This window comes from Phaseolus vulgaris, chromosome 4, assembly GCF_000499845.2.
Source record: "Phaseolus vulgaris cultivar G19833 chromosome 4, P. vulgaris v2.0, whole genome shotgun sequence".
NCBI lineage: Eukaryota > Viridiplantae > Streptophyta > Magnoliopsida > Fabales > Fabaceae > Phaseolus > Phaseolus vulgaris.
The window spans coordinates 675,790-699,420 of NC_023756.2; the positions used below are offsets into that span (position 1 = coordinate 675,790).

Below are 23,631 nucleotides of genomic sequence, written 5' to 3' on the forward strand. Positions count from 1 at the left end.
TGTTGTTTTCTCTCCAGTAAGGAGGCATGTCCAAAAGAGAAACACAAAATAAGATATAAGGAAGAAAAACCAAGACGTTTTGTTTCTGGAAAAACAAGTTTTCGAGTTTTTTGTTTGCTCTCGGTCTGGGACTTATTCATCTAATTCCTTGTGTGTTTTGATATGAAATTTTTACCAGACATTCCTTATTGTTTGTACTGAATTGTGGTTGAGATTGGAGCCTCAATTTCGTCCCACAACTTTTGCAATATATTTGTTATTCATCATTGCTAGGACTGAAAGGAATGTTCATTTTTGTGTGAAATTGTTTCTTTTTTTTTCTAACTGAATTCTCATCCGTTTGAGCTGAAATTTTTCATGTTTGGTCTTGAATTCTGTTGGGATTCTTACACAAAATTTCAACGAGAAACTGTTTCGGGAAAAATTTTCAAAATTTTTTTGCACTCCAAGGCTATATCCTCTTTCTAAATTTGTGAAATTTTGTCATAGTTTCTGCAATTTTATTCTGAGTTCATATTACATTGACCTTGTTAAGAATATTTCCCAGGAGGTGATGAATAGATGTTAAATGTCAATCACACCCAAATAATGAATAGATGTCAGATGTCACAATTTGTCTATTCTCATAAGAGCATTTATTAAATTTTTCGTGTGTTTGCGTTCCTGAAGGCGTCCCTCTCTTTTAAGAGAATTTCTGGCATGTTAAATCCTGGTAAAAATATTGTAGATTTTAGGTATATAATGTAAAAAATTTAAAAAGAAAGGTTTCTGACTAAATTATCCTAAAAGAGGTTAGGCAGATGTAAAAGCAAAATGTAATATCTATTCATTGATAAAAGTAGGATTTATTTTCTTTGTAAGTGATTTTTTTTTTTTCAAAAGCATGCATAAAATGAAACTTTTGAACTACACTAGAAACAAATTGAGAAACATTCATTAGAAAAAAAGAAGATTAAAAAAAGTGTACTAGGTCGTTAGAAAATATAAGAAAATTAAGAAAATGATGAAATACATATATGCATTACAACCTTTGAAATACCTTAGTGATGCTTGACATTAAGATGCATGGATTGAATTCATTTTAAGTGAATAGCAACAATAATTGGAAAATACTCAGTTAGAAAAAAAGTGAGAAAATGAAATGCATACGAGAGATGTATTTGAAGGGTTGCAGATTATGAAGTACTTCTTTCCTTGGAGATGTGGTCTCACTTCCTTTTTTAATTCTAATTTCACAAGCTGTCTATTCTATTAATAATATTATTATTATTACTTTTTATTAATTTTATTATTATTATTAACACTTGTTATTGTTATGAATAATATTGTTATTATTAATAATATTTATAATAATATTCTAACATTGAAAGCTTTTATAAAAAAAAAGTATTATTATTAATGATAGTAACATTATAATTGTTAAAATTAATATTAATATTATTTTGTTTTAATAATATTAATATTAATATTATTATAAAAATAATAATATTATTAATATTATTAATATTAACATGTTTAAAATTTTTAATGTTATTCCTAATATTAAGATTTATGTAGCTAATGTGTTCGCATGGATTTCAAAAAATTTCATATTTTTTAGTGAAGGAAATAATTGTGGTGATAAATTGAAAAAATTGAACTGCTTTTGCTCTGCATGATCAGTGAGAGCATTGATGGACAACAAGATTTTGATGTTGAATTTGTTGAGCAGTGCTACATGGAAGTTTCTTGTGCGAAAGTAGTTTAGAAATTTAGAAGAAGCTAGCCAATAGAACCTGCAGGAAAGCAGAAAAAGTGCTGCTGTCATGCTAGGAATACTACAATACAGGGTTTGTAATAACAAATTAGGTATTTCCAGATTTAGTGCACAACAAGAGTTTTTCTGTTGCAGGAGGATCTCCAGATTGTAGAGGAGAGGCAATAAAGTAGTAAAATATAATTGAAAGAGTAGCATGCAAATAAGAAAAGTGGGTTCTATTTTATTCCTTCAAAGACAAGTTTAGAATCAAATAGACCCACTAAGAGGTTCAACAAAACAGTTTGGTTCAGAAATCCACTTTCCAATCTACAATGTTCTAAGAATTAATGTTTCAAGTATTTCAAAACTCCATTCATTCAATTTGTCTCTCAGATGTTGGAGTTTGCTCGGGAACTGTATAGGAACTCCTCATCAGAACCCAATTTCAAGCCCTTGTACTTATTTCCTCTGTATAATATCATGGTACACTGCTACAAACCAACTTTGGAAGAGCTGTGGAAGAAATATGGTAGAAACAAAAGCATAAGCACATTGTTCCTTTGAAATCATTAACTTAAAAATCAAGAAAGAATGAGTGCATCCATCATAAATACATCAGCATACAAATTTTTTATAGAGCTGCATGTTTAGGTTTTTCCAATTAAATTGCAGTGCTAAAGCTTCACAATGTTAATTGCATTCCCAGCAAGCTGCATATTTAGATAACAAATGTGTTGAGCCATATTGATTAAAGGACATTCTGCAATGGGGTTGGACATTCTGAATTGAGTATGCTGAGTGAGTGATCTAGTTGATGAATGATAAAGCACATATCTCTGCCATTAATGTATATACTAATTGCTAGTTTCAGAAGCTCTACCATCACATGGAAAATGTTGGACACAGGGACACAATTGATTGGAATTTAATTTCAACAGAAGAATTGAAATAATTTTGCACGAAAATAAGAGTAAAATAAAAGTAATTGATTGATGAAAATCGTAGTTGAGCCATCCTCCTTTAATAAATATCATGAGTTTAAGTATAAATGTGCTGCTCTTGTTTGGAAAATGGCAATTATAGGGTTACCATTTGCACTTGTTTGATGTGGGCAATCTTTCCCCAGTCTTCGCCATCTGGATTCTGACAACGCTCCTTCAGCAATGGACAACCATAAAGTAAGAGAAAAGAGATGGATTTGGGGAGACCCTCCGCTGGTAAGCATTCAAGGCTGGGACAATCATAAAGTATGAGAGAGGAGAGGTGGCAGAGACCCTTGTAGTGCATCTGTTTAAGATTTGGGCAATATTCGATAAATAGAGAGGTGAGAGAGCGTGGCAGCAAAACTTCATCAGGAAAACACTCCACGTCCAAATTTTCAATAACCAAGGTTTGAAGGCATGTGTTGGGATCCAAGTTCTGTCTCAAGGAGGCGATAAGTTTAAAACATGAAAGAGACATTTCTTTTATATTTAATGGCAAACCTCCATCTGGGAACAACTCAACTTCTGGACACTTAGTTATATGCATCTCGATAAGAGACGGAAACAGGATTTGCATGGGTTTGGGAAACAGGAATGATTTAAATTCAGGGCACTCATAAATACGTAGATTCATGAGATGATTATGAGCGTACTCCTGTTTTGGCAGTCTATCAGTAGAAGAGTACGGAGCTTTGGAAAGAAATGTAGTTGAAAGATGCCATCAGTATGCGATGTGTCCATACTGTTTCCGCTAATTCTGAGCTCATCACTAACAACTACTTTCGTACCTTTCAGTTTCGGACATCCACCCACATAAAGCTCTTCAAGACGTGGAAAAGAAGTAGTTTTACACTCCCATTCTTCCCATTCCTTCATATTGGAGAATGCCAGCTCCTCCAAGCGTGCAAATGAAGAGTTGCTCCCATAAAATTCAGCACCAATGCTCACTATTCCATCAAGCCGTCTAATCTCAAGGGTCTTCAGTGATGACAAAAGTCCAAGGGGAGGTAAACATAGACAGTATTTAATAGACAGTATTTACAGTGCTGCAACACTAAGCACACCAGATTTGATAACGAATTATCAAATACCCAACTTGGAAATTCTGTACCACTGTAGTTCGTGATTGACAAACTCTCCAACTGATTGGAAGGTTGTAGATTTTGAAGTACTTCCTTTTCTTTCCTTGGATCATCAGCGATGTGGTCCGACTTCCATTCTAATTCTAGGTCTACAAGGTGTCTATCTTTCATATTTGCTTCTAATGCATCCAAAGGATTGGAAATATTCTGCACTTCTTTGATTGATAGCTTTCTTCCATAAAGATTGAGTCCTCCTAATGCACCCAGTTGCTTAGTAATTAGCTCACTATTTCTATCCACTAAAATCGGATTTAGTACTTGAAGATTCTTCAATTCTCCAAAATGCATTGGCATCTTTGACACTCTTGTACCTTTAAATTCTAGGCAACGCAATTTGGTAAGTTTATGCAAATTTATGGGCAATTCCTCCAACTTGAAACAATGGTTCAACTTCAGAATTAGTAAGTTATAAAGCAAACATATCGAGTCAGGTATCTTTTTTATCTTAGTACACCACGAAAGATCACCTACAGAATCTGGGACCTCTCTAAGGTAAAAACAACCACGGAAAGATAACACGCGTATAAACTTAATTTTGGAAAACAAGTTATGTATCGAAATCTTGAAATGCCATCGAGCTCCCCAATATTTTGAGATAGAAAGAAATGAACGAAGTCTTTTAGCATCAGTCAAACTCTCAAAACCATCAAAACTTTTGACGTCACTGAATTCAAATGAAAAATGACGGGTTGTTTTTGGTATACATCGAACTTTATCAAATTTCAACCTGAAACAGAAATCTGTACAAATATATTTTGCCAAATCATTCAGAAGGTCATGCATAAGGAAACATCTCCCGCCACCTGATTGTTGGAAAAAAGACCTTGACAATAGATCATTGAAGTACTCTTCACCAACTTCTTCTGGATGTCTAATCTGTTGTGAACTCTGTAGAAAATTTTGGGTCATCCACAAAAAAATTAACTCCTCCTTCACAAACTTATAATCTTTGGGGAATAAGGCACAATAAGTAAAGCACCTTTTAAAATGAGAAGGAAGATAGCGATAGCTCAAAAATAACGCAGGGATAATTTCACTGTGTTCTTTTGGTAACTCCCATATGTCACTTTCCAATATGTTCTTCCAATCTGAAATGGATGACTTTGTGCGTAAAAGACATCCAATTGTTTTCAAAGCTAGAGGTAATCCCTTGCACTTCTCAACTATCCTTCTACCAACCTTCATTAACTCATCATTCAATTCAAGATCACCATCTTTTAATGCATGATTTTCAAAAACTTTCCAGCATTCATCGTCTCCTAATTGCTTTAGAAGATGCACTTCAGACCTCATGCTAGAAGCAACTTTCTCACCACGAGTTGTGACAAGAATTCTACTTCCTGGAGCTCCACAGCTAAGAGGAGTTCGCACAACTTCCCATTCTGCTGGTGTTTCGTTCCAAACATCATCCAAAACAAGAAGAAATTTCTTTCCTGACAATTTTTATTTCAGTTTTTTGTGAACCATTTCTAGGTTCCCACTGTCATCTTTTTGATTTGTGATTGCCTCAAGAATTGTTCTTGTCACGGTCAAAACATGAAAATGATCAGAAACACAGACCCATGCTTTGATATCAAATTTTGCATCTTCCATCTTTGGGTCATTGTACACATGTTGGGCGAGTGTGGTCTTACCCAACCCACCCATTCCCACAATAGAAAGTATTGATGACTGGTTAGATTGTCGGTTTCAGATGTGAGCCAATTAATGATTATATCTTTGTCAGCATCTCTACCGTAAATAACACTTTCAACCACCAAAGAAGATGATGGCAATTTCTGTGACACTCTACTGCCTGATCTATCATTATCATCAGAATAAGTACCCTTTTTCAAACCAAGAGCATCCTTTTGGTTTGCAAGATATTCTAGTCTCCGCAGGACTTCTTTCATCCCTGATTCAATTTTCTTGTTAAATGAACTGAAAGTAGAGTTGAAGAAATTTGATACCTTGGAAGTAAAGGTTTGAGGTTGGGATTGAGCTTGGACTTGGCATCTGGTGAGTTCATAGTCTATTTCACCCAACAGATCCTCTGCATCAAAGACAGCCTCTTTGACAGCAACAAGCCATGCTTTGACGTGTGGATCTGTGAGCTGCTTTAGTTCAGCATCATCAGCGAGAGCATTTATGGAATGCAGCATGATGTTCAAATTGGCGAGCAGTTTCTCATCAAGTTTTCTTCTACGAAAGAAGTCTAGAAGTTGAGGAGAAGCGAGCCTGTGGAATACAACCTGAAGAAAGGCGGAAAGAAGAGCACCACCAACAAGTTCAGCTGCCATGGTAGGAAGGAGTTGGAAATGAAGTGAAATGGATTGAGTGCAGGAATGAATGGTATAGTGATGAATGAAAAGAGTAGTTAGAAAGGATGACTTCACTTTAGAACATGTTTTTGTTTGATGGGAACTCAACCAATATAAAATGTGAGCTGTTGGATATTCATTCAACGGTTGTGATGAATGAAAGTAGGGCGGGAAGAGGAACGAACAATGCAATAATTGTTGACAACTGTAATCAATGAATGTATGTCTGATTATTAGGTGAAATATTAAATGATATCTGACTCGAAATTTTAATTGGTTGGATAATATCTGACTCCAAATAATATCTTTTATGAAACAATTATATTATATTCATGCAAAGTTAGTTAATGTACTAATTCCCATCCTTTCTTTATTCACTTAATTTGGTTTATCGTCTTTCTTTGTCTCTTTATTTATCATTTTTTTTAATTTGGTTCAATGGTAATTTTTATCTCTTTATTTATACTTTTATTATTTATGAAAGGTCTCAAATTAGTTTTACTTTTATTTAAAATTAGTCAGAAAAGATATTTTAATATTGTTTCATTGACTAACTTTAAGTGTGACTTAACATTTTTTTATCAGCAATAAATAAATAAAATTAAGAGGGATACTTCAGGGGTATCCCAACCCGTATACATCAACCACATAGTTGCTCTCCCTTTATGACTTAGGGGAGACAACCGTTGTATGGCAAAACCTGCTTAAAAAACTGTAAGCACAGAACAACAAACCAATTTGTACCCTCATGACAGTGGACCTACACGGTTTTGACAGCAACCTAAAAAAAACTACACAGACGCAGCATAACATTGTACACCTTGGCAATCCAAACACCGCTTCACCACCTTGGCCTCACCTGCACCCTTACCTACATCCACAACCTATACTTCCTACCTTACACCTTTATTCCATTACCCTTCACAAAAAGACCTCCACGCCTCACTTTACCTCACTTAGTGGGACTTAACATTGATTTGGTATTATTGAGTTACAGATAGGTGAGACTCAGATATTGCAGATAATCCTTCACTCATCAGTATATAGACTCATGAGATCATTCAATTCGTGCAATGATATGCCATAGATAAAATCAGTGTTTTTCAACTTAGAATCTCTTAACCATCATGTTGAAAAGTTCCAATAAATGAGTACAAATTTTCATTAGGATCCTCACATTTAACCATAGCCCTGAACTTTTGGAGAGATTTTTCATCATGAAGATGAGTTGTCACCTCCAAAGCATGCTTTAATTTCAGATTAGTTTCTCCCTCAAGATTCATAGTCTCGACATAATTTTATTTTATTGTTTTGAAAGATCTCAAATTGGTTTTACTTTCATTTCAAAATTGACACAATCTTTTTGTTTCTAATATTGTTTCATTGACTAACTCTACAGTGGGACTTAATACCGATTTAGTATTATGTTTTCTGGTTGGTAGTAATTAGGTATTAATTTGGCCATAAAATATTTTGTATTTGACATATGTATTCATGTGGAGGTTGATAATTTTTCAACCTTGGTGAAAATGTCAACATATTGCTCAGAACTCTTGAAAGGGAGAAGATGAAATAATTCACATTGTAGTTTTTCTCTAACGACGTGAGAATCTATTTCAATATGTTTCATGAGTTTGAGAAAAATAAGATTTAAAACAATGTGTCCGACAACTTGATTGTCGCATAACAAATGGACATTTTGTTGAATATTGATATGAAGATCTTGTAGAAGAAAAATGAATCATTGGATTTTACTATGCAGTAGTAACAAGAGCTCGATATTCGGTTTCGGACGAAGAGCACAAAATAGTACTTTGTTTTTTTGTTTTCCACGAAATCAAGTATTCTAACTCTAGCTTCAACTTGTAGATACACACCTAAATATTGATCACTTGAATAAATTTTAGGATTTTTTTGAGTATTTCTAATTTTAATATATTATTTAAATAAAAATAATAATTTTCTTATCAGTTAGATATAAAATGTTGCTTTTAAAATGAAAATAATGTTACTATTTGAATCTCATGATAGAAATTTTGTATTTGGTTTATATGTAAGAAAGTTATACTATATATAAAGTGTATGATTAAAAAATTAATGAAACTCTTTCGTATGATAGATCTCCTCTTCTTGTAAAAGTATATTTTGTAGAGAGGTGTTGGCTCCCAATAATCAGTTTTTATCTCCAACTATACAAGACAATACTTGGTCAACAAGAAACTTTACACTTCTGTAACTTTGTTGTTGCTGTTCAGAGTCTTTAAACTTTTAGTGCAGAGCAAGAGTTTTTCTGTTGCAGGAGGATCTCCAGATTGTAGAGGAGAGGTAATAAAGTAGTAAAATATAATTAACTGTTATTTTTTAATGGGAAGAGAGATTAAAAGGATGTGAAATAAAACAGGAGACACATGGTTTTTTATTGGAAGAATCAGATTTTTTTGAGAATGGATACTTAATGAGGTTTTAAAACAACACTACAATAATCATCACCAAGGACCATCCATCTAATCCAATCCGAAGGAAATAAATTTTGAAAAGTTAAACAGTTTGGTTCAACAATCCACTTTCCAATCTACAATGTTATAAGAATTAATGTTGGAGTTTGCTCGGGAATTGTATAGAAACTCCTCATCGGAACCCAATTTCAAGCCCTTGTACTTATTTCCTCTGTATAATATCATGGTACACTGCTACAAACCGACTTTGGAAGAGCTGTGGAAGAAATAAGGTAGAAACAAAAGCATAAGCACATTGTTCCATTTAAATCATTGACTTAAAAATCAAGAATAAGTGTATCCATCATAAATACATTAGCATACAATTTTTTTATAGAGCTGCATGTTTAGATTTTTCCAATTAAATTGCAGTGCTAAAGCTTCACAATTTTAATTGCTTTCGCAGCAAGCTGCATGTTTAGATAACAAATGTGTTGAGCCATATTGATTAAAGGAGATTCTGCAATGGGGTTGGAGTAGCTACATACAGCTTGAATTGAGTTGGTGAGTGAGTGATGTAGTTGATGAATGATAAAGCACATGTCTCTGCCATTAATGTATATTCTAATTCCTACTTTCAGAAGCTCTACCATCACATGGAAAATGATGGAAAATGTTGGACACAGGGAAACATTTGGTTCATCACATTCTAAGGCTCATCAGTTTATTGTAATTAAACACATGCCTGCTAAGCTATAGAATCTTAAACACAAATCCATAGTGATATTTGCAACGCTATGACATTATTACTAATTTTGTTCAAAAGCAACAACAGATAACAACAGCAAAAAGGCAACTTCTAGAAAAATGTTTGATTTGGAAAAAAGAATTATATTATTGCCAATTAACAAATAATCAATTAAAACTCATCTGGCCATCTCCTCTAAAACTTAGAGTTTCTTTTGTTTAGTAAATGCCGATCATAGAGTGAAACATTTGCAACTTCAGAAAATTGTAATTGAAAAGTAACAGAGATATTGTGGAAAATTAATTAGCACATAATGAGGATTGAAGGACCATGATGTGAAGGTGTAGTAATGAGGAGCATACGCACAATACAAAAGTTGAAAGTATCTATTGGAAGGAACGTGGATTTCTTGTATCTGTGCGGATCTTGAAACTTGCACCGCAGATAGGAAAGAACTAATATTCAAATTGCTTAATGCTATATTGGGTATTGAACCTGCTGCAGGTTCCTATCACTGTGGGAACAATTTCTTATGAGGCCATGCTTCTATACAAAGGGAAGAGAGTGATAGCATCTTTGAGTGATGATACAGAGGTTTGCATGTAAGGAAGTTAGTGGTTTTCTGTACCATACAATAATTTTTCTTGTGTAATCTAATTGAAATGCATTACATATTTCGAAGATCAACCCCAAGGTTAGAACTATAGTACATAAGGGTTGTGTAAAGAAGAACACAAAAATAAAGGTAGAACATAGGAATTTGAGTGCATTGAAATGTGTATGTACAGCTACATGCTTTGTCAGAGACATTCCACACGGTTGGCTTCTGCTCAACACTGTGTTCTGTCGATGAAATCCTGGGACGAATTTAAGACTCAAATCTTAGCCAAAATTCAATAGACACAATGACGAATGTTTGGTAAACATTTTAGACTAAAATACCCAAGAAGTAAGGCATAGTAAGTCCAAGACCGGGAGTGAACAAAAGTGGTTCTCCGAAAACAAAACGTCATTCCTTTTCTTCTCCGTATCTTCTCTTTGTGATTTGTTTATGGACGCACCTCCTTACCTGGGTGCAAACAACATATGAAAGTATTTGTGTGAATTTTTTTAGCGCAATACGGACCCAGAATAAAATTGCAGAAATTTGGGCGAAATTTCACAAGTTTTGGTTTGCACAAAATTTCTGATAAATTTTCCCGAAATAGTTTTTTTCTAAAATTTCACGTAAGAATCTCGACTGAATATGAGACAAAACACGACAAGATTTAGGTCAAACGGATGATTATTCATCCACAAATAAAATCAAACAGTTTCACACACAAACAAATTTTCTTTTGTATGTGATACTTTTTGATTTATTACAACTTTATTCAGTACACAATAACATTAGTGATAACTTATGTTGCATGCATGTTGGTCATGCTGCATGCATGTTGGTCTGACAACTTGGTTCATTATGCTTAAGTGAATTTCTCCATAATTTAAAACAATCCAAATGCAATAACATATTAAGACCACATGCTAAACAGCACAAAGGAGTTAAGAACATGTAGGCCTTGTTAGACTAATGGCACACTCGGGTAAAAATATCTTCATTAAGCACATCTTCAATAAGTTATTATCTCATATAAGATCATTTCTCATAAATATGAACATAGAGGTAATTGGAATAGGCTAATAACAACTTATTTTGATAAGCTTGACTATGAAGCTCATTGAAATAAGCTAAAGAGGTTATAAGAATCATCAATTATTATCATAAGCTCAAATAAAGTCCCTAAAGAAGCTCTTTAACACTCCCTAAGTTATATTAGAAACTCTTCAGTTTCTTAATTTATTATGGTTTCGGAGAATATAAACTTTCTTAAGGACAGGTAAAAGAGAAGCCCTGATAAGAATAATAAAATGTATCTTTAGACCTGCATCCCTTCAGCACCACTAATGCCAACTCCAATATCAGCCTCCTGAAGCATGCCAACATCATTTGCCCCATCACCAATACATAATGTTATTGTCTTCCCAGTTCCCAATTTTACCAACCTTGTAACCTGCATATTTCCAGTCAATACCCATAACTTGATTTTTGCCCGTGCAAGCTTTTCAATACACTCAGGAACCTCTATTTCCATGTCAAATACAGCCTCGGCGTAACTTTTGATATGATCTCTGGTTTCAACCTCAAACTGTCTTCCATGCTGTGAGAGCCTTTCAAACATTACACTGAATATATGCAGGGAAATACACAATTTGACGTTACTACATGCTAATAACAACTCCATCATTCAAAAAGCATGGGATATTAATTGAAACCTGTCTGCACCCTTGCATAGGAGCAATAATTGATTTTCCTCATTCCTCACTATCACTGACATTCTTTTGCGGGAACTGCTGAACTCTAACACATTAGAAGCTGGTCAAAAATTAACCCAATGAACAGTAAATTAAACACAAATTTAAAAACAATGAAAATGTGCCAAAATTATAATATGATATGTAAAGACTTGTTCAAAGCTTCTTAAATCACTCTCTCTGCATGGACCAAATATATCAAACAGGTTCAAACCTGTTGACAGAGTTTATCAGAAATAAAGACAAAGAATACAAACTCGAAATATATACCACTCATTGGCACTACATGAATCAAATCATTTACAAAATTTCAAGTATAATTTTCTCTTATTAAGAGTTAAAGATGATTCTTTTATTCATTGGAACTGAATATAGGTACTAGGAGGTTTTCAACAACTCACACACTACTCAACTATGTTGTTTGTTTTGATTGTTATGGGCTTTCAGTGCAAGATGTATAAGGGTTGGATCACCCCTGAAATGATTCATATTTATTTATTTTTTCTTGCTGATAAAAAAAACACACCACACTGCTCAACTAATTGAGTTAGACGACTCCTATGGTAAAGCTGATTTTCTTGTAGTTAGTAAATTTAGTTTACATTTATTTTGCTTCTCTTTTTATTGAATCTTATGACCTTTACTGTTCTCCTTTTTCAGCCAATATTCTTCCAAACATGAAAGGCTTTAATTCTTCCCGTCAATCTTTCATCCTTAAACCAGATTTAAGAAGGACACTTTTTGAGAGTCTTTCCCTCTACATATGATTTTGCAGAAAGGAAAGTTTCCCTATAACTATAATTTCTATCATCCAATAAATTAAAAAAATCCATAATTGAACCTTTTCTTTTTATGGGGTCATTTTCCATAGTTAACAACTGAATTTTATTTTTGGGGTCATTTTCTCCCCAGTTTCAGTGATCTATTATTAGGTTTAAGTTCATTTTTTTTTTGTCAGAAACTGTAGCAGCATGAAATAAGAAGATAGAAGGAAAAAATGTGGAAATGAAAACAAATATACTCAGAAAGCTAGATAAATGAAGATGATGCCGCCATAACTTCCAACTACAGAATACTCGTTCCGAATGGATGCCAAATGCCAGACCACCTTCACGATTTTCGTAGTATTCTAAAATTAGGAAACACATTTGGTTGGAATTTAATTTCAAGAGAACAATTGAAATAATTTTGCACGAAAATAAGAATAAAATAAAAGTAATTGAATCATGAAAAACGTAGCTGAGCCATCCTCCTTTAACAAATATCATCAGTTTAAGTATAACACATTTCGTTGTGATGAATGAAAGTATGAAATCCTGATATGGGAAGAGGGTTGTGGGCCCCAGTGAAGGAATAATTGTTGACTGTTTCTGATAAGAAAAGTGTTGACAACTGTAATCCATGAATGAATGTCTGATAATAATGATAATAAGATGAAACAAATGAAATCTGAGAGTATTTCGAAACCAAAATTTTAATTGCTTGGATAATCTCTGACTTCAAATAATATCTTCTATGCAACAATTATATTATATTCATGCAAATTTAAAAGATATATGATATCGAGGAGTTTGATTTATTTATTCATATACTCTATATATAGAGTAAAATATAACAAAATATCAAATATTAACAATTTCTCAATTTGAATGTCTTAAATATAAATAATAAAGGAATATATTTTTATATTTATGCAAGAGATATTTTTAAAAAAATTAAAGATTTCAGGAGTTGAAATGGATCTAGTTATACCCTCTGGTAAGCACCATGCTTCCATGTTATCACAAATATATATTTCCTTTAAACGAAGAAGTTGCTTTGAAAAACCTTTTAACTTGGGTCATATCTATGTACTTAGTACTTTAAGATTCTTCAATTTTCCCAAATGCATTGGCATCTTTGTCACTTGTTATTGTAAATTCAAGGCAACTTTGTGAGTTTATGAAAATTTGAGGGCACCTCCTCCAGGTTGTAACAAAAGTTAGCTTCAGTATTAACAAATTATAGAGCAAACATGTTGATATTAACATATCATACATAATTTTGCTTTTATATTTATATATATATTTAGGAAACAATGTATGAAGAAGGAAAGGGTCTTATTTCTTTAATATTGACTGTGCTGAATTTCAAACAATCACGTCTGAACTGTTGAATTTCTTTCATTCACATTTCATATCTGGTTTGAGATCTTTTACCTTTAATTTCATCTAGTTTTTGTTTCTGCTAGAGGGTTGATGGCATGATGAGTGCTCTCGGAAAAGTTCATTTGTCTTGGTTTATATAATTATAGTGCCTGACATAGTATTTGGTACATCTTGCATTATATTTAGTCTATTTGTCTTTCTATATTCATCACTTTTTTTCAATTTTCTTACATTGATTGTTTGTTTCCAAAACGGAAAGTGGCATAATTAATTGAAACAGTGGTGTGCATTGCAGAAAAGTGCGCTCTATTTTCTTCCTTGAAAAGCAAATAGACCCATGAAGAAGTTCAGCAAAACAGTTTATTTAGAAAAATGAAGTTTAGAAGTCTATAACAGTTCAATTCAATTTTTTAGTACATAACTAGTTTGCTGAAGTAATCAATAATAGTTCAGTTCACGTTGACAAGGATAAATTGGTTTTGTTCTATGCTGCCACAGGTAACGTTTTAGTTTAGTTTTTTTCTTTCTCTTATTATTTTCTAATATGAAAACTAAAATCAATATGCATATAATGACTATAATATATATGTATATGTATAATAATAATAATATCAATAAATGGTAATTCTAAATATCATATAAAAAACACTAAATAATAATTAGAAATAACATTCAAATAAAATCTAAATAATTATCTCAAAAGTCAATCCAACATATTCCTTTTGAAACATAAAATCTAAATAGGAAAATACAATCCAAAATCATAAAAATATATTACTATCCAATATCAATAATTCACGTCTCTAGCCTTTACATAATATTAGGGTTAGAGTCTTGAATGCAATAATAAAGATTATTTTTTTTTTTTATCCCCATATACAATAAGAATTTTAATTATAAAAGATTAAGTAATAAATAATTAAAGTAATGTTACCTGTTCAAAATTATGTAACTAATTTTGAGTTAAAATAAATGTCTCGATATTCTTTTGAAGGATGGAACAACGATATTTGGTTAACACACGCTTACTATTATATGTGGTGGTTGGATAACAATCTGGACATGTAGAAATTACCGAAAGGTAAATTGTAAATATGAAAATAAAATTAAAAAATTAAATTATATTCAGAAAAAAATATATTAACGCAGGACACTAATTATATATATACATACATTAAAATATCAAATATAAATTATATATATATATATATATATATATATATTATAAAAGCTTTCATGTTAGACATTATTATGCAACTTGACATCTTAGTTAGGCTGACGTTATAAAAACAGATTCACAAAACTGTACTCAAATAAAAGCAATCAACCAAAATTAGCAATAAAAGGACTACAAGGAATTGATGACATTGTAGGAAAAACATGACTAGACAAAACAAGTATGGATTCTAAAATCAAAATGACTCAAACACAATGAATTTCACCAATTAAAAATAGCAAGAAAGACTCAAAATAAAGCAAAAACAGAATTACTAACACAAAAACAGAATCAAAGAGTCCAACAACTAAAAAAAAAAAAAATTCAGCACAACCATAGCTCTAGATACCACATGATATGAGCTTGATTGACACTAAACAAGATACACAACATATAAGGAGGCTTAAGGTCATCTCAATGGAGGATAATGTCATCCAAAAGAGAAGCCAAACTCATTCAAACAATGAGTGTCATGTCATTATCACAATCACTTGGCGGAATTGAAAGGAAAGCAAGAACAAAATAAGAACACAAATAGAAAAACAATTGAAATGTGTAATTGCAAAAAATGGAAAGAATTGAAAGAAGAAATGAATATACCGATTGAAATTGAAGAAACAAGATTAAGGAAGATGAAACTTATGTGGTTGAAGCTTGGTTTGGGAAATGGACACGCCACTTGGATGATGAATGTTCCAAGATAAGTGCAGATTTGCCGCCACTTGAATGCTCCCAATGCATCACAAGATAAGACAAGGAAGAGGAGAACTAGTCTCACAATCACTCACAAATTGAGCATAGTAACTTACTCTATTTTCAAATCTGAATTTTACAAGAGCAAGCACTTCTATTTATAGCCTTAGAGGTGCTGAAATGAAAAGCTAATCAAATTCAAATTTCCCTCTAAATGTAATTCAAATTTGGAGCCAAACTTGAGTCACATGGAAGTTGTGACCTTTTTTCTATTTTAGCACCTCCTAAACTAGTCCTACACCATCCCCCTAAGTCACATGGACAATGTGACTTTATTTTGTACATTCCCACTCCTATTTTAATATCCTCACCTCCTACAACTATACAAGAGTAATTACAAGAAGAGTCACCAAATGATGCTCATTTATTTAATGCTTGTGCCCTTGCTCCTAGTAGTTCTTTGAGTTATGACTTGAGCTTGGGCCTTCATGTTGGGCTTGGGCCTCATCTTTTTAAGAAGACTAATAGGAAGAACTTCAAATATTGTGGTCCTTGACCATTCCTACTATTGATGGCCTCTGTAATTGCTTGTTGAGATGACCCTTCAAGTATAGCATCCTTGGTCATCTTCATGTATTTTTGATTCTCATCACCTTTTGTGATTTGTTTATGACCGTACCTCCTTACTTGAGTGCAAAAAACATATGAAAGTACTTGTGTGAATTTTTTCAGCGCAATACGGGACCCAGAATAAAATTGCAGAAAGTAAAGCGAAATTTCACAAGTTTTGGTAGAGGATAGCCTTTAGTTTACACAAAATTTTTGAAAAATTCTGCCGAAATAGTTTTTTCCTGAAATTCCACGTAAGAATCTCCATTGAATTTGGGACAAAATGCGACAAATTTCGAGTCAAACGGATGAGTATTCACCCACGAAAAAAATCAAATAGTTTCACACACAAACGAACCTTCCTTTCAGCCCTGGCAGTGATGAATAAAAAATTTATTGCCAATTTTATGGGACGAATCTGGAGCTCAAGTCTCAACTAAAACTCAATAGACACAGTGACGAACGTCTGGTAAAAATTTCAGACCAAAATACCCAAGGAGTAAGGCGTAGTAAGTCCCAGACCGAGAGTGAACAAAACTAGTTTTCCGAAAACAAAACGTCTTGGCTTTTCTTCCTCGTATCTTCCTTTTGTGATTTGTTTATGGACGTGCCTCCTTACCTGGGTGCAAACATTATATGAAAGTACTTGTGTGAATTTTTTCAGCATCATACGGACCCAGAATAAAGTTGCAGAAAGTTGGGTGAAATTTCACAAGTTTTGGTAGAGGATAGTCTTTTGTTTGCACAAAATTTTTGAAAAATTCTCCCGAAAAAGTTTTTTTCCTGAAATTCCACGTAAGAATCTCCATTGAATTTGGAACAAAACGCGACAAATTTCGGGTCAAACGGATGAGTATTCACCCACGAAAAAAATCAAAGAGTTTCACATACAAACGAACCTTCCTTTCAGCCCTGGCAGTGATGAATAAAAAGTTTATTGCCAATCTAGTGGGACGAATCTGGAGCTCATGTCTCAGCAAAAACACAATAGACACAGTGACAAACGTCTGGTAAAAATTGAAGACCAAAAAACCCAAGGAATAAGGCGTAGTAAGTCCTAGACTGAGAGTGAACAAAACTGGTTTTCTGAAAACAAAACGTCCTAACTTTTCTTCCCCGTATCTTCCTTTTGTGATTTGTTTATGGAAGTGCCTCCTTACCTGGGTGCACACTGTTGAACCAAGTGGTGTTCAATGTTTTGAAGAATCCAAATCCTTTGAAGGATGATGAAGCCTCTGCTTTGGTTGATGCTGCTGTGCTGGTTTTAGCCTTGTTCTGGGGTAGTTCAATGTTGTAATCAACACTTAGATTAAATCTCAAAGCAATTAGCATCTCAATTTTAACAAAGCAAAATGTTTTTAAAACTAAGTTGAAACAACTGATTGTTTACACTTAGGTGTTTTGAGAAAGTTTGAAAACTGTTTTTGAATGGTTTATTTTGTTAAGTAACAAAACAACCGATTGATTTGAGGAAACAATCGATTGTTTGTTTTAAAACCATAACAGAAAAACTGTTTTCTTTGACTGAGCTTTAAATGCTTTAACTGAATACGCTCCAGTCATTAAATGCTTTGACCAATCTATTTTAAATGCAATTAAGAGTTTGTTAAGATTTGATAACAAACTATATTCTTAGATATATTCTGAAAAACAGTTTTGATATATTAAGAATCTTGACACAAAGTTTTTCATCTAAGAGTTTTTAAAAGTATTCTGAGATTGCTAAAGAGTTGAGAGATTGATCAAGGTGCTGAATAGGGATTCTACTTGTATTGATTTCAGATTTTCATCTGTAACAAGTGTAATCTTTGTAAACTGCTGAACAATTCATTTGTGTGTGTTGCTGAGATTGGCTGTGTGTTCTTGAGGTGTTCAAGATCAGCAATCTCAGTGTTGGCCAAGGAGAGTGTGTTTCTTGAGGTGTTCAAGGTCATTCTCTTGGTTGTGGTGTAAGTGATCAAGTGGTGATTGCTTAGTGGATATCCTCAGGGTTTCTGAGAAGACTGGACGTAGCTCTTGTGTGGAGTGAACCAGTATAAACAACTGTGTACATTTTCTCTATCCCTATCTCTTTAATTCAGTTTGATATTGTGGAACTGGTATAAACAACCGATTGTTTTTCCAGCTTTGTGCTTTTGCTGTTTGTTTTGGAAAAACTGAATCCTTAATCAAGGTTCTTCTGAAGTATTTTCATTCTAAGCTTAAAAGTTTTCAAAAATCCTTCTTAAACAATTCACCCTCCTCTCGTTTAAGGCCATATATTCTAACACACACAACATATGAAAGTACTTGTGTGAATTTTTCCAGCACAATACGGACCCAGAATAAAATTGCACAAAGTTGGGCGAAATTTCACTAGTTTTGGTAGAGGATAGCCTTTGGTTTGCACAAAATTTATGAAAAATTCTCCCGAAATAGTTTTTTCCTGAAATTCCACGTAAGAATCTCCACTGAATTTGGGACAAAACGCGAAAAATTTCTGGTCAAACGGATGAGTATTCACCCACGAAAAAATCAAACAGTTTCACACACAAACGAACCTTCCTTTCAGCCATGACAGTGATGAATAAAAAGTTTATTGCCAATCTTGTGGGACGAATGTGGAGCTCAAGTCTCAGCCAAACCTCAATAGACACAGTGACACGTCTGGTAAAAATTTCAGACCAAAATACCCAAGGAGTAAGGCGTAGTAAGTCCCAGACCGAGAGTGAACAAAACTGGTTTTCCAAAAACAAAACGTCCTGGGTGCAAACAACATATGAAAGTACTTGTGTGAATTTTTTCAGCGCAATACAAACCCAGAATAAAATTGCAGAAAGTTGGGCGAAATTTCACAAGTTTTGGTAGAGGATAGCCTTTGTTTTGCACAAAATTTCTGAAAAATACTCCCGAATTAGATTTTTCCTGAAATTCCACGTAAAAATCTCAATTGAAATTCGGAAAAAACGCGACAAATTTCGGGTCAAATGGATGAGTATTCACCCACGAAAACATCAAACAATTTCACACACAAACGAACCTTCCTTTTAGCCCTAGCAGTGATAAATAAAAGTTTATTGTCAATCTTGTGGGACGAATGTGGAGCTCAAGACACAACTAAAACTCAATAGACACAGTGACGAACGTCTGGTAAAAGTTTCAGACCAAAATACTCAAGGAGTAAGGCGTAGTAAGTCCCAGACAGAGAGTGAACAAAATTGGTTTTCCGAAAACAAAACGTCTTGGTTGCAAACAACATATGAAAGTACTTGTGTGAATTTTTTCAACACAATACGGACTCAAAATATAATTGCAGAAAGTTGGGCGAAATTGAAGAAGTTTTGGTAGGGGATAACGTTTGGTTTGCAAAAAAATTTCTGAAAAATTCTCCAAAAATAGTTTTTTCTTGAAATTAACCGTAAGAATCTCCACTGAATTTGGGACAAAACGCGACAAATTTCGGGTCAAACGGATGAGTATTCACTAACGAAAAAAATCAAACAGTTTCACACATAAACGAACCTTCCTTTCACACATTGCAGTGATGAATAAAAAATTTATTGCCAATCTTGGGGGACGAATCTGGAGCTCAAGTCTCAGCCAAAACTCAATAGACACAGAGATCAACGTCTGGTAAAAATTTCAGACCAAAATACCCAAGGAGTAAGGCGTAGTAAGTCCCAGACCGAGAGTGAACAAAACTGGTGTTCCGAAAACAAAACGTCCTGGCTTTTCTTCCCCGTATCTTCCTTTTGTGATTTGTTTGTGGACGTGCCTCCTTACCTGGGTGCAAACAACATATGAAAGTACTTGTGTGACTTTTTTCAGCGCAATACGGACCCAGAATAAAATTGCACAAAGTTGGGCGAAATTTCACATGCTTTGGTAGATGATAGCCTTTGGTTTGCACAAAATTTCTGAAAAATTCTCCTGAAATAGTTTTTTCCTGAAATTCCACGTAAGAATCTCCATTGAATTTGGGACAAAACGAGACAAATTTCGGGTGAAACGGATGAGTATTCACCCACGAAAAAAATCAAACAGTTTCACACAAAAACGAACCTTCCTTTTAGCCCTGGCAGTGATGAATAAAAAATTTATTGCTAATCTTGCGGGACGAATCTGGAGCTCAAGTCTCAGCCAAAACTCAATAGACACAGTGACGAACGTCTGGTAAAAATTTCAGTCCAAAATCCCCAAGGAGTAAGGCGTAGTAAGTCCCAGACCGAGAGTGAACAAAACTGGTTTTCCGAAAACAAAACGTCTGGCTTTTGTTCCCCGTATCTTCCTTTTGTGATTTGTTTATGGACGTGCCTCCTTACCTGGGTGCAAACAACATATGAAAGTACTTGTTGAGTTTTTTCAGCGCAATACGGACCCAGAATAAAATTGCACAAAGTTGGGCGAAATTTCACAAGTTCTAGTAGAGGATAGCCTTTGGTTTGCACAAAATTTATGAAAAATTCTCCCGACATAGTTTTTTCCTGAAATTCCACGTAAGAATCTCCACTGAATTTGGGACAAAACGCGACAAATTTCGGGTCAAACGGATGACTATTCACCCACGAAAAAAATTAAACAGTTTCACACATAATTGAACCTTCCATTCAGCTCTGGCTGTGATGAATAAAAAATTTATTGCCAATCTTGCAGGACGAATCTGGAGCTGAAGTCTCAGCCAAAACTCAATAGACACAGTGACGAACGTCTGCTAAAAATTTCAGACCAAAATACCAAGGAGTAAGGCGTAGTAAGTCCCAGACCGAGAGAGAACAAAACTGGTTTTTCGAAAAGAAAACGTCCTGGCTTTTCTTCCCCTCATCTTCCTTTTGTGATTTGTTTATGGACGTGCCTCCTTACCTGGAAGCAAACAACATATGAAAGTACTTGGGTGAGTTTTTTCAGCGCAACACGGACCCAGAATAAAATTCCACAAAGTTGGGCGAAATTTCACAAGTTTTGGTAGAGGATAGCCTTTCGTTTGCACAAAATTTATGAAAAATTCTCCTGAAATAGTTTTTTCCTGAAATTCCACGTAAGAATCTCCACTGAATTTGCGACAAAACGTGACAAATTTCGGGTCAAACGGATGAGTATTCACCAACGAAAAAAATCAAACAGTTTCACACAAAAACGAACCTTCCTTTCAGCCCTGGCAGTAATGAATAAAAAAATTATTGCCAATCTTGCGGGACGAATTTGGAGCTCAAGTCTCAGCCAAAACTCAATAGACACAGTGCCGAACGTCTGGTAAAAATTTCAGACGAAAATACCCAAGGAGTAAGGCGTAGTAAGTCCCAGACTGAGAGTGAACAAAACCGATTTTCCGAAAACAAAACGTCCTGGCTTTTTTTTCCCGTATCTTCCTTTTGTGATTTGTTTATGGACGTGCCTCCTAACCTGGGTGCAAACAACATCTGAAAGTACTTGTGTGAGTTTTTTCAGCGCAATACGGACCCAGAATAAAATTACACAAAGTTGGGCGAATTTTCACAAGTTTTGGTAGAGGATAGCCTTTGGATTGCAGAAAATTTCTGAAAAATACTTCCGAAATAGTTTTTTCCTAAAATTCCACGTAAGAATCTCCACTGAATTTGGGACAAAACGTGACACATTTCGGGTCAAACGGATGAGTATTCACCCACGAAAACAATCAAACAGTTTCACCCACGAAAAACATCGAACAGTTTCACACACAAACAAACCTTACTTTTTGCTCTGGCATTGATGAATAAAAAATTTATTGCCAATCTTGTGGGACAAATCTGGAGCTCAAGTCTCAGCCAAAACTCAATAGACGCAGTGACGAACGTCTGCTAAAAATTTCTTTCCAAAATACCAAAGAAGTAAGGCGTACTAAGTCCCAGACCGAGAGTGAACAAAACTGGTTTTCCGAAAACAAAACGTCTTGGCTTTTCTTCCACGCATCATACTTTTGTGAATTGTTTATGGACGTGCCTCCTTACCTGGGTGAAAACAACATATGAAAGTACTTGTGTGAGTTTTTTCAGCGCAATACGGACCCAGAATAAAATTGCACAAAGTTGGGCGAAATTTCACAAGTTTTGGTAGAGGATAGCCTTTGGTTTGCCCAAAATTTATGAAAAATTCTCCCGAAATAGTTTTTTCCTGAAATTCCACGTAAGAATCTCCACTGAATTTGGGACAAAACGCGACAAATTTCGGGTCAAATGGATGAGTATTCACCCACGAAAAAAATCAAACAGTTTCACACACAAACGAACCTTATTTTCAGCCCTGGCAGTGATGAATAAAAAATTTATTGCCAATCTTGCGGGATGAATCTGGAGCTCAAGTCTCAGCCAAAACTCAATAGACACAGTGACGAACGTCTGGTAAAAATTTCAGACCAAAATACCCAAGGAGTAAGGTGTAGTAAGTCGGAGACCGAGAGTGAACAAAACTGGTTTTGCGAAAACAAAACGTCCTGGCTTTTCTTCCCCGTATCTTCCTTTTGTGATTTGTCTATGGACGTGCCTCCTTACCTGGGTGCAAGAAACACATGAAAGTACTTGTGTGAGTTTTTTCAGCGCAATACGGACTCAGAATAAAATTGCACAAAGTTGGGCGAAATTTCACAAGTTTTGGTAGAGGATAGATAGCCTTTGGTTTGCCCAAAATTTATGAAAAATTCTCCCGAAATTGTTTTTTCATGAAATTCCACGTATGAATCTCCACTGAATTTGGGACGAAACACGACAAATTTCGGGTCAAACGGATGAGTATTCACCCACAAAAAAAATCAAACAGTTTCACACACAAACGAACCTTCATTTCAGCCCTGGCTGTGATGAATAAAAAATTTATTGCCAATCTAGCGGGACGTATCTGGAGCTCAAGTCTCAGCCAAAACTCAATAGACACAGTGACGAACGTTTGGTAAAAATTTCTTTCCAAAATACCCAAGGAGTAAGGCGTAGTAAGTCCCAGACCGAGAGTGAACAAAATTGGTTTTCCGAAAACAAAACGTCTTTGCTTTTCTTCCACGCATCTTCCTTTTGTGATTTGTTTATGGACGTGCCTCCTTACCTGGGTGCAAACAACATATGAAAGTACTTGTGTGAGTTTTTTCAGCGCAATACAGACCCAGAATAAAATTGCACAAACAAGGGCGAAATTTGACAAGTTTTGGTAGAGGATAGCCTTTGGTTTGCCCAAAATTTATGAAAAATTCTCCCGAAATAGTTTTTTCTTGAAATTCCACGTAAAAGTCTCCACTAAATTTGGGACAAAACGCGACAAATTTCGGGTCAAACGGATGAGTATTC

The 23,631-nt window shown here is 34.4% G+C and overlaps 2 protein-coding genes and 1 pseudogene across 2 annotated transcripts in view; all 3 read right to left on the minus strand.

Moving 5' to 3' along the window:
- Positions 1-1,955: 1,955 nt before the first annotated feature.
- Positions 1,956-6,218, minus strand: LOC137836684 (putative disease resistance RPP13-like protein 1; annotated as a pseudogene).
- The window catches only part of LOC137836685 (putative disease resistance RPP13-like protein 1), a 32,519-nt gene continuing 12,110 nt past the window's right edge, over positions 3,223-23,631 (minus strand). Inside the window, exon 2 of the mRNA XM_068645373.1 lies at positions 3,223-3,376. Within this exon, the coding sequence (XP_068501474.1) occupies positions 3,352-3,376 (25 nt within the window). The 3' untranslated portion in view covers positions 3,223-3,351. The remainder of the gene's footprint in view (positions 3,377-23,631) is intronic.
- LOC137836689 (putative phospholipid-transporting ATPase 9) lies at positions 10,784-12,301 on the minus strand. The gene is made up of 2 exons (XM_068645378.1): positions 11,660-12,301; positions 10,784-11,569 (listed from the first exon to the last, which is right to left on the minus strand). Exons 1-2 carry the CDS (start codon positions 11,719-11,721, stop codon positions 11,263-11,265), a joined length of 369 nt encoding a protein of 122 aa, XP_068501479.1. The 5' UTR covers positions 11,722-12,301; the 3' UTR covers positions 10,784-11,262.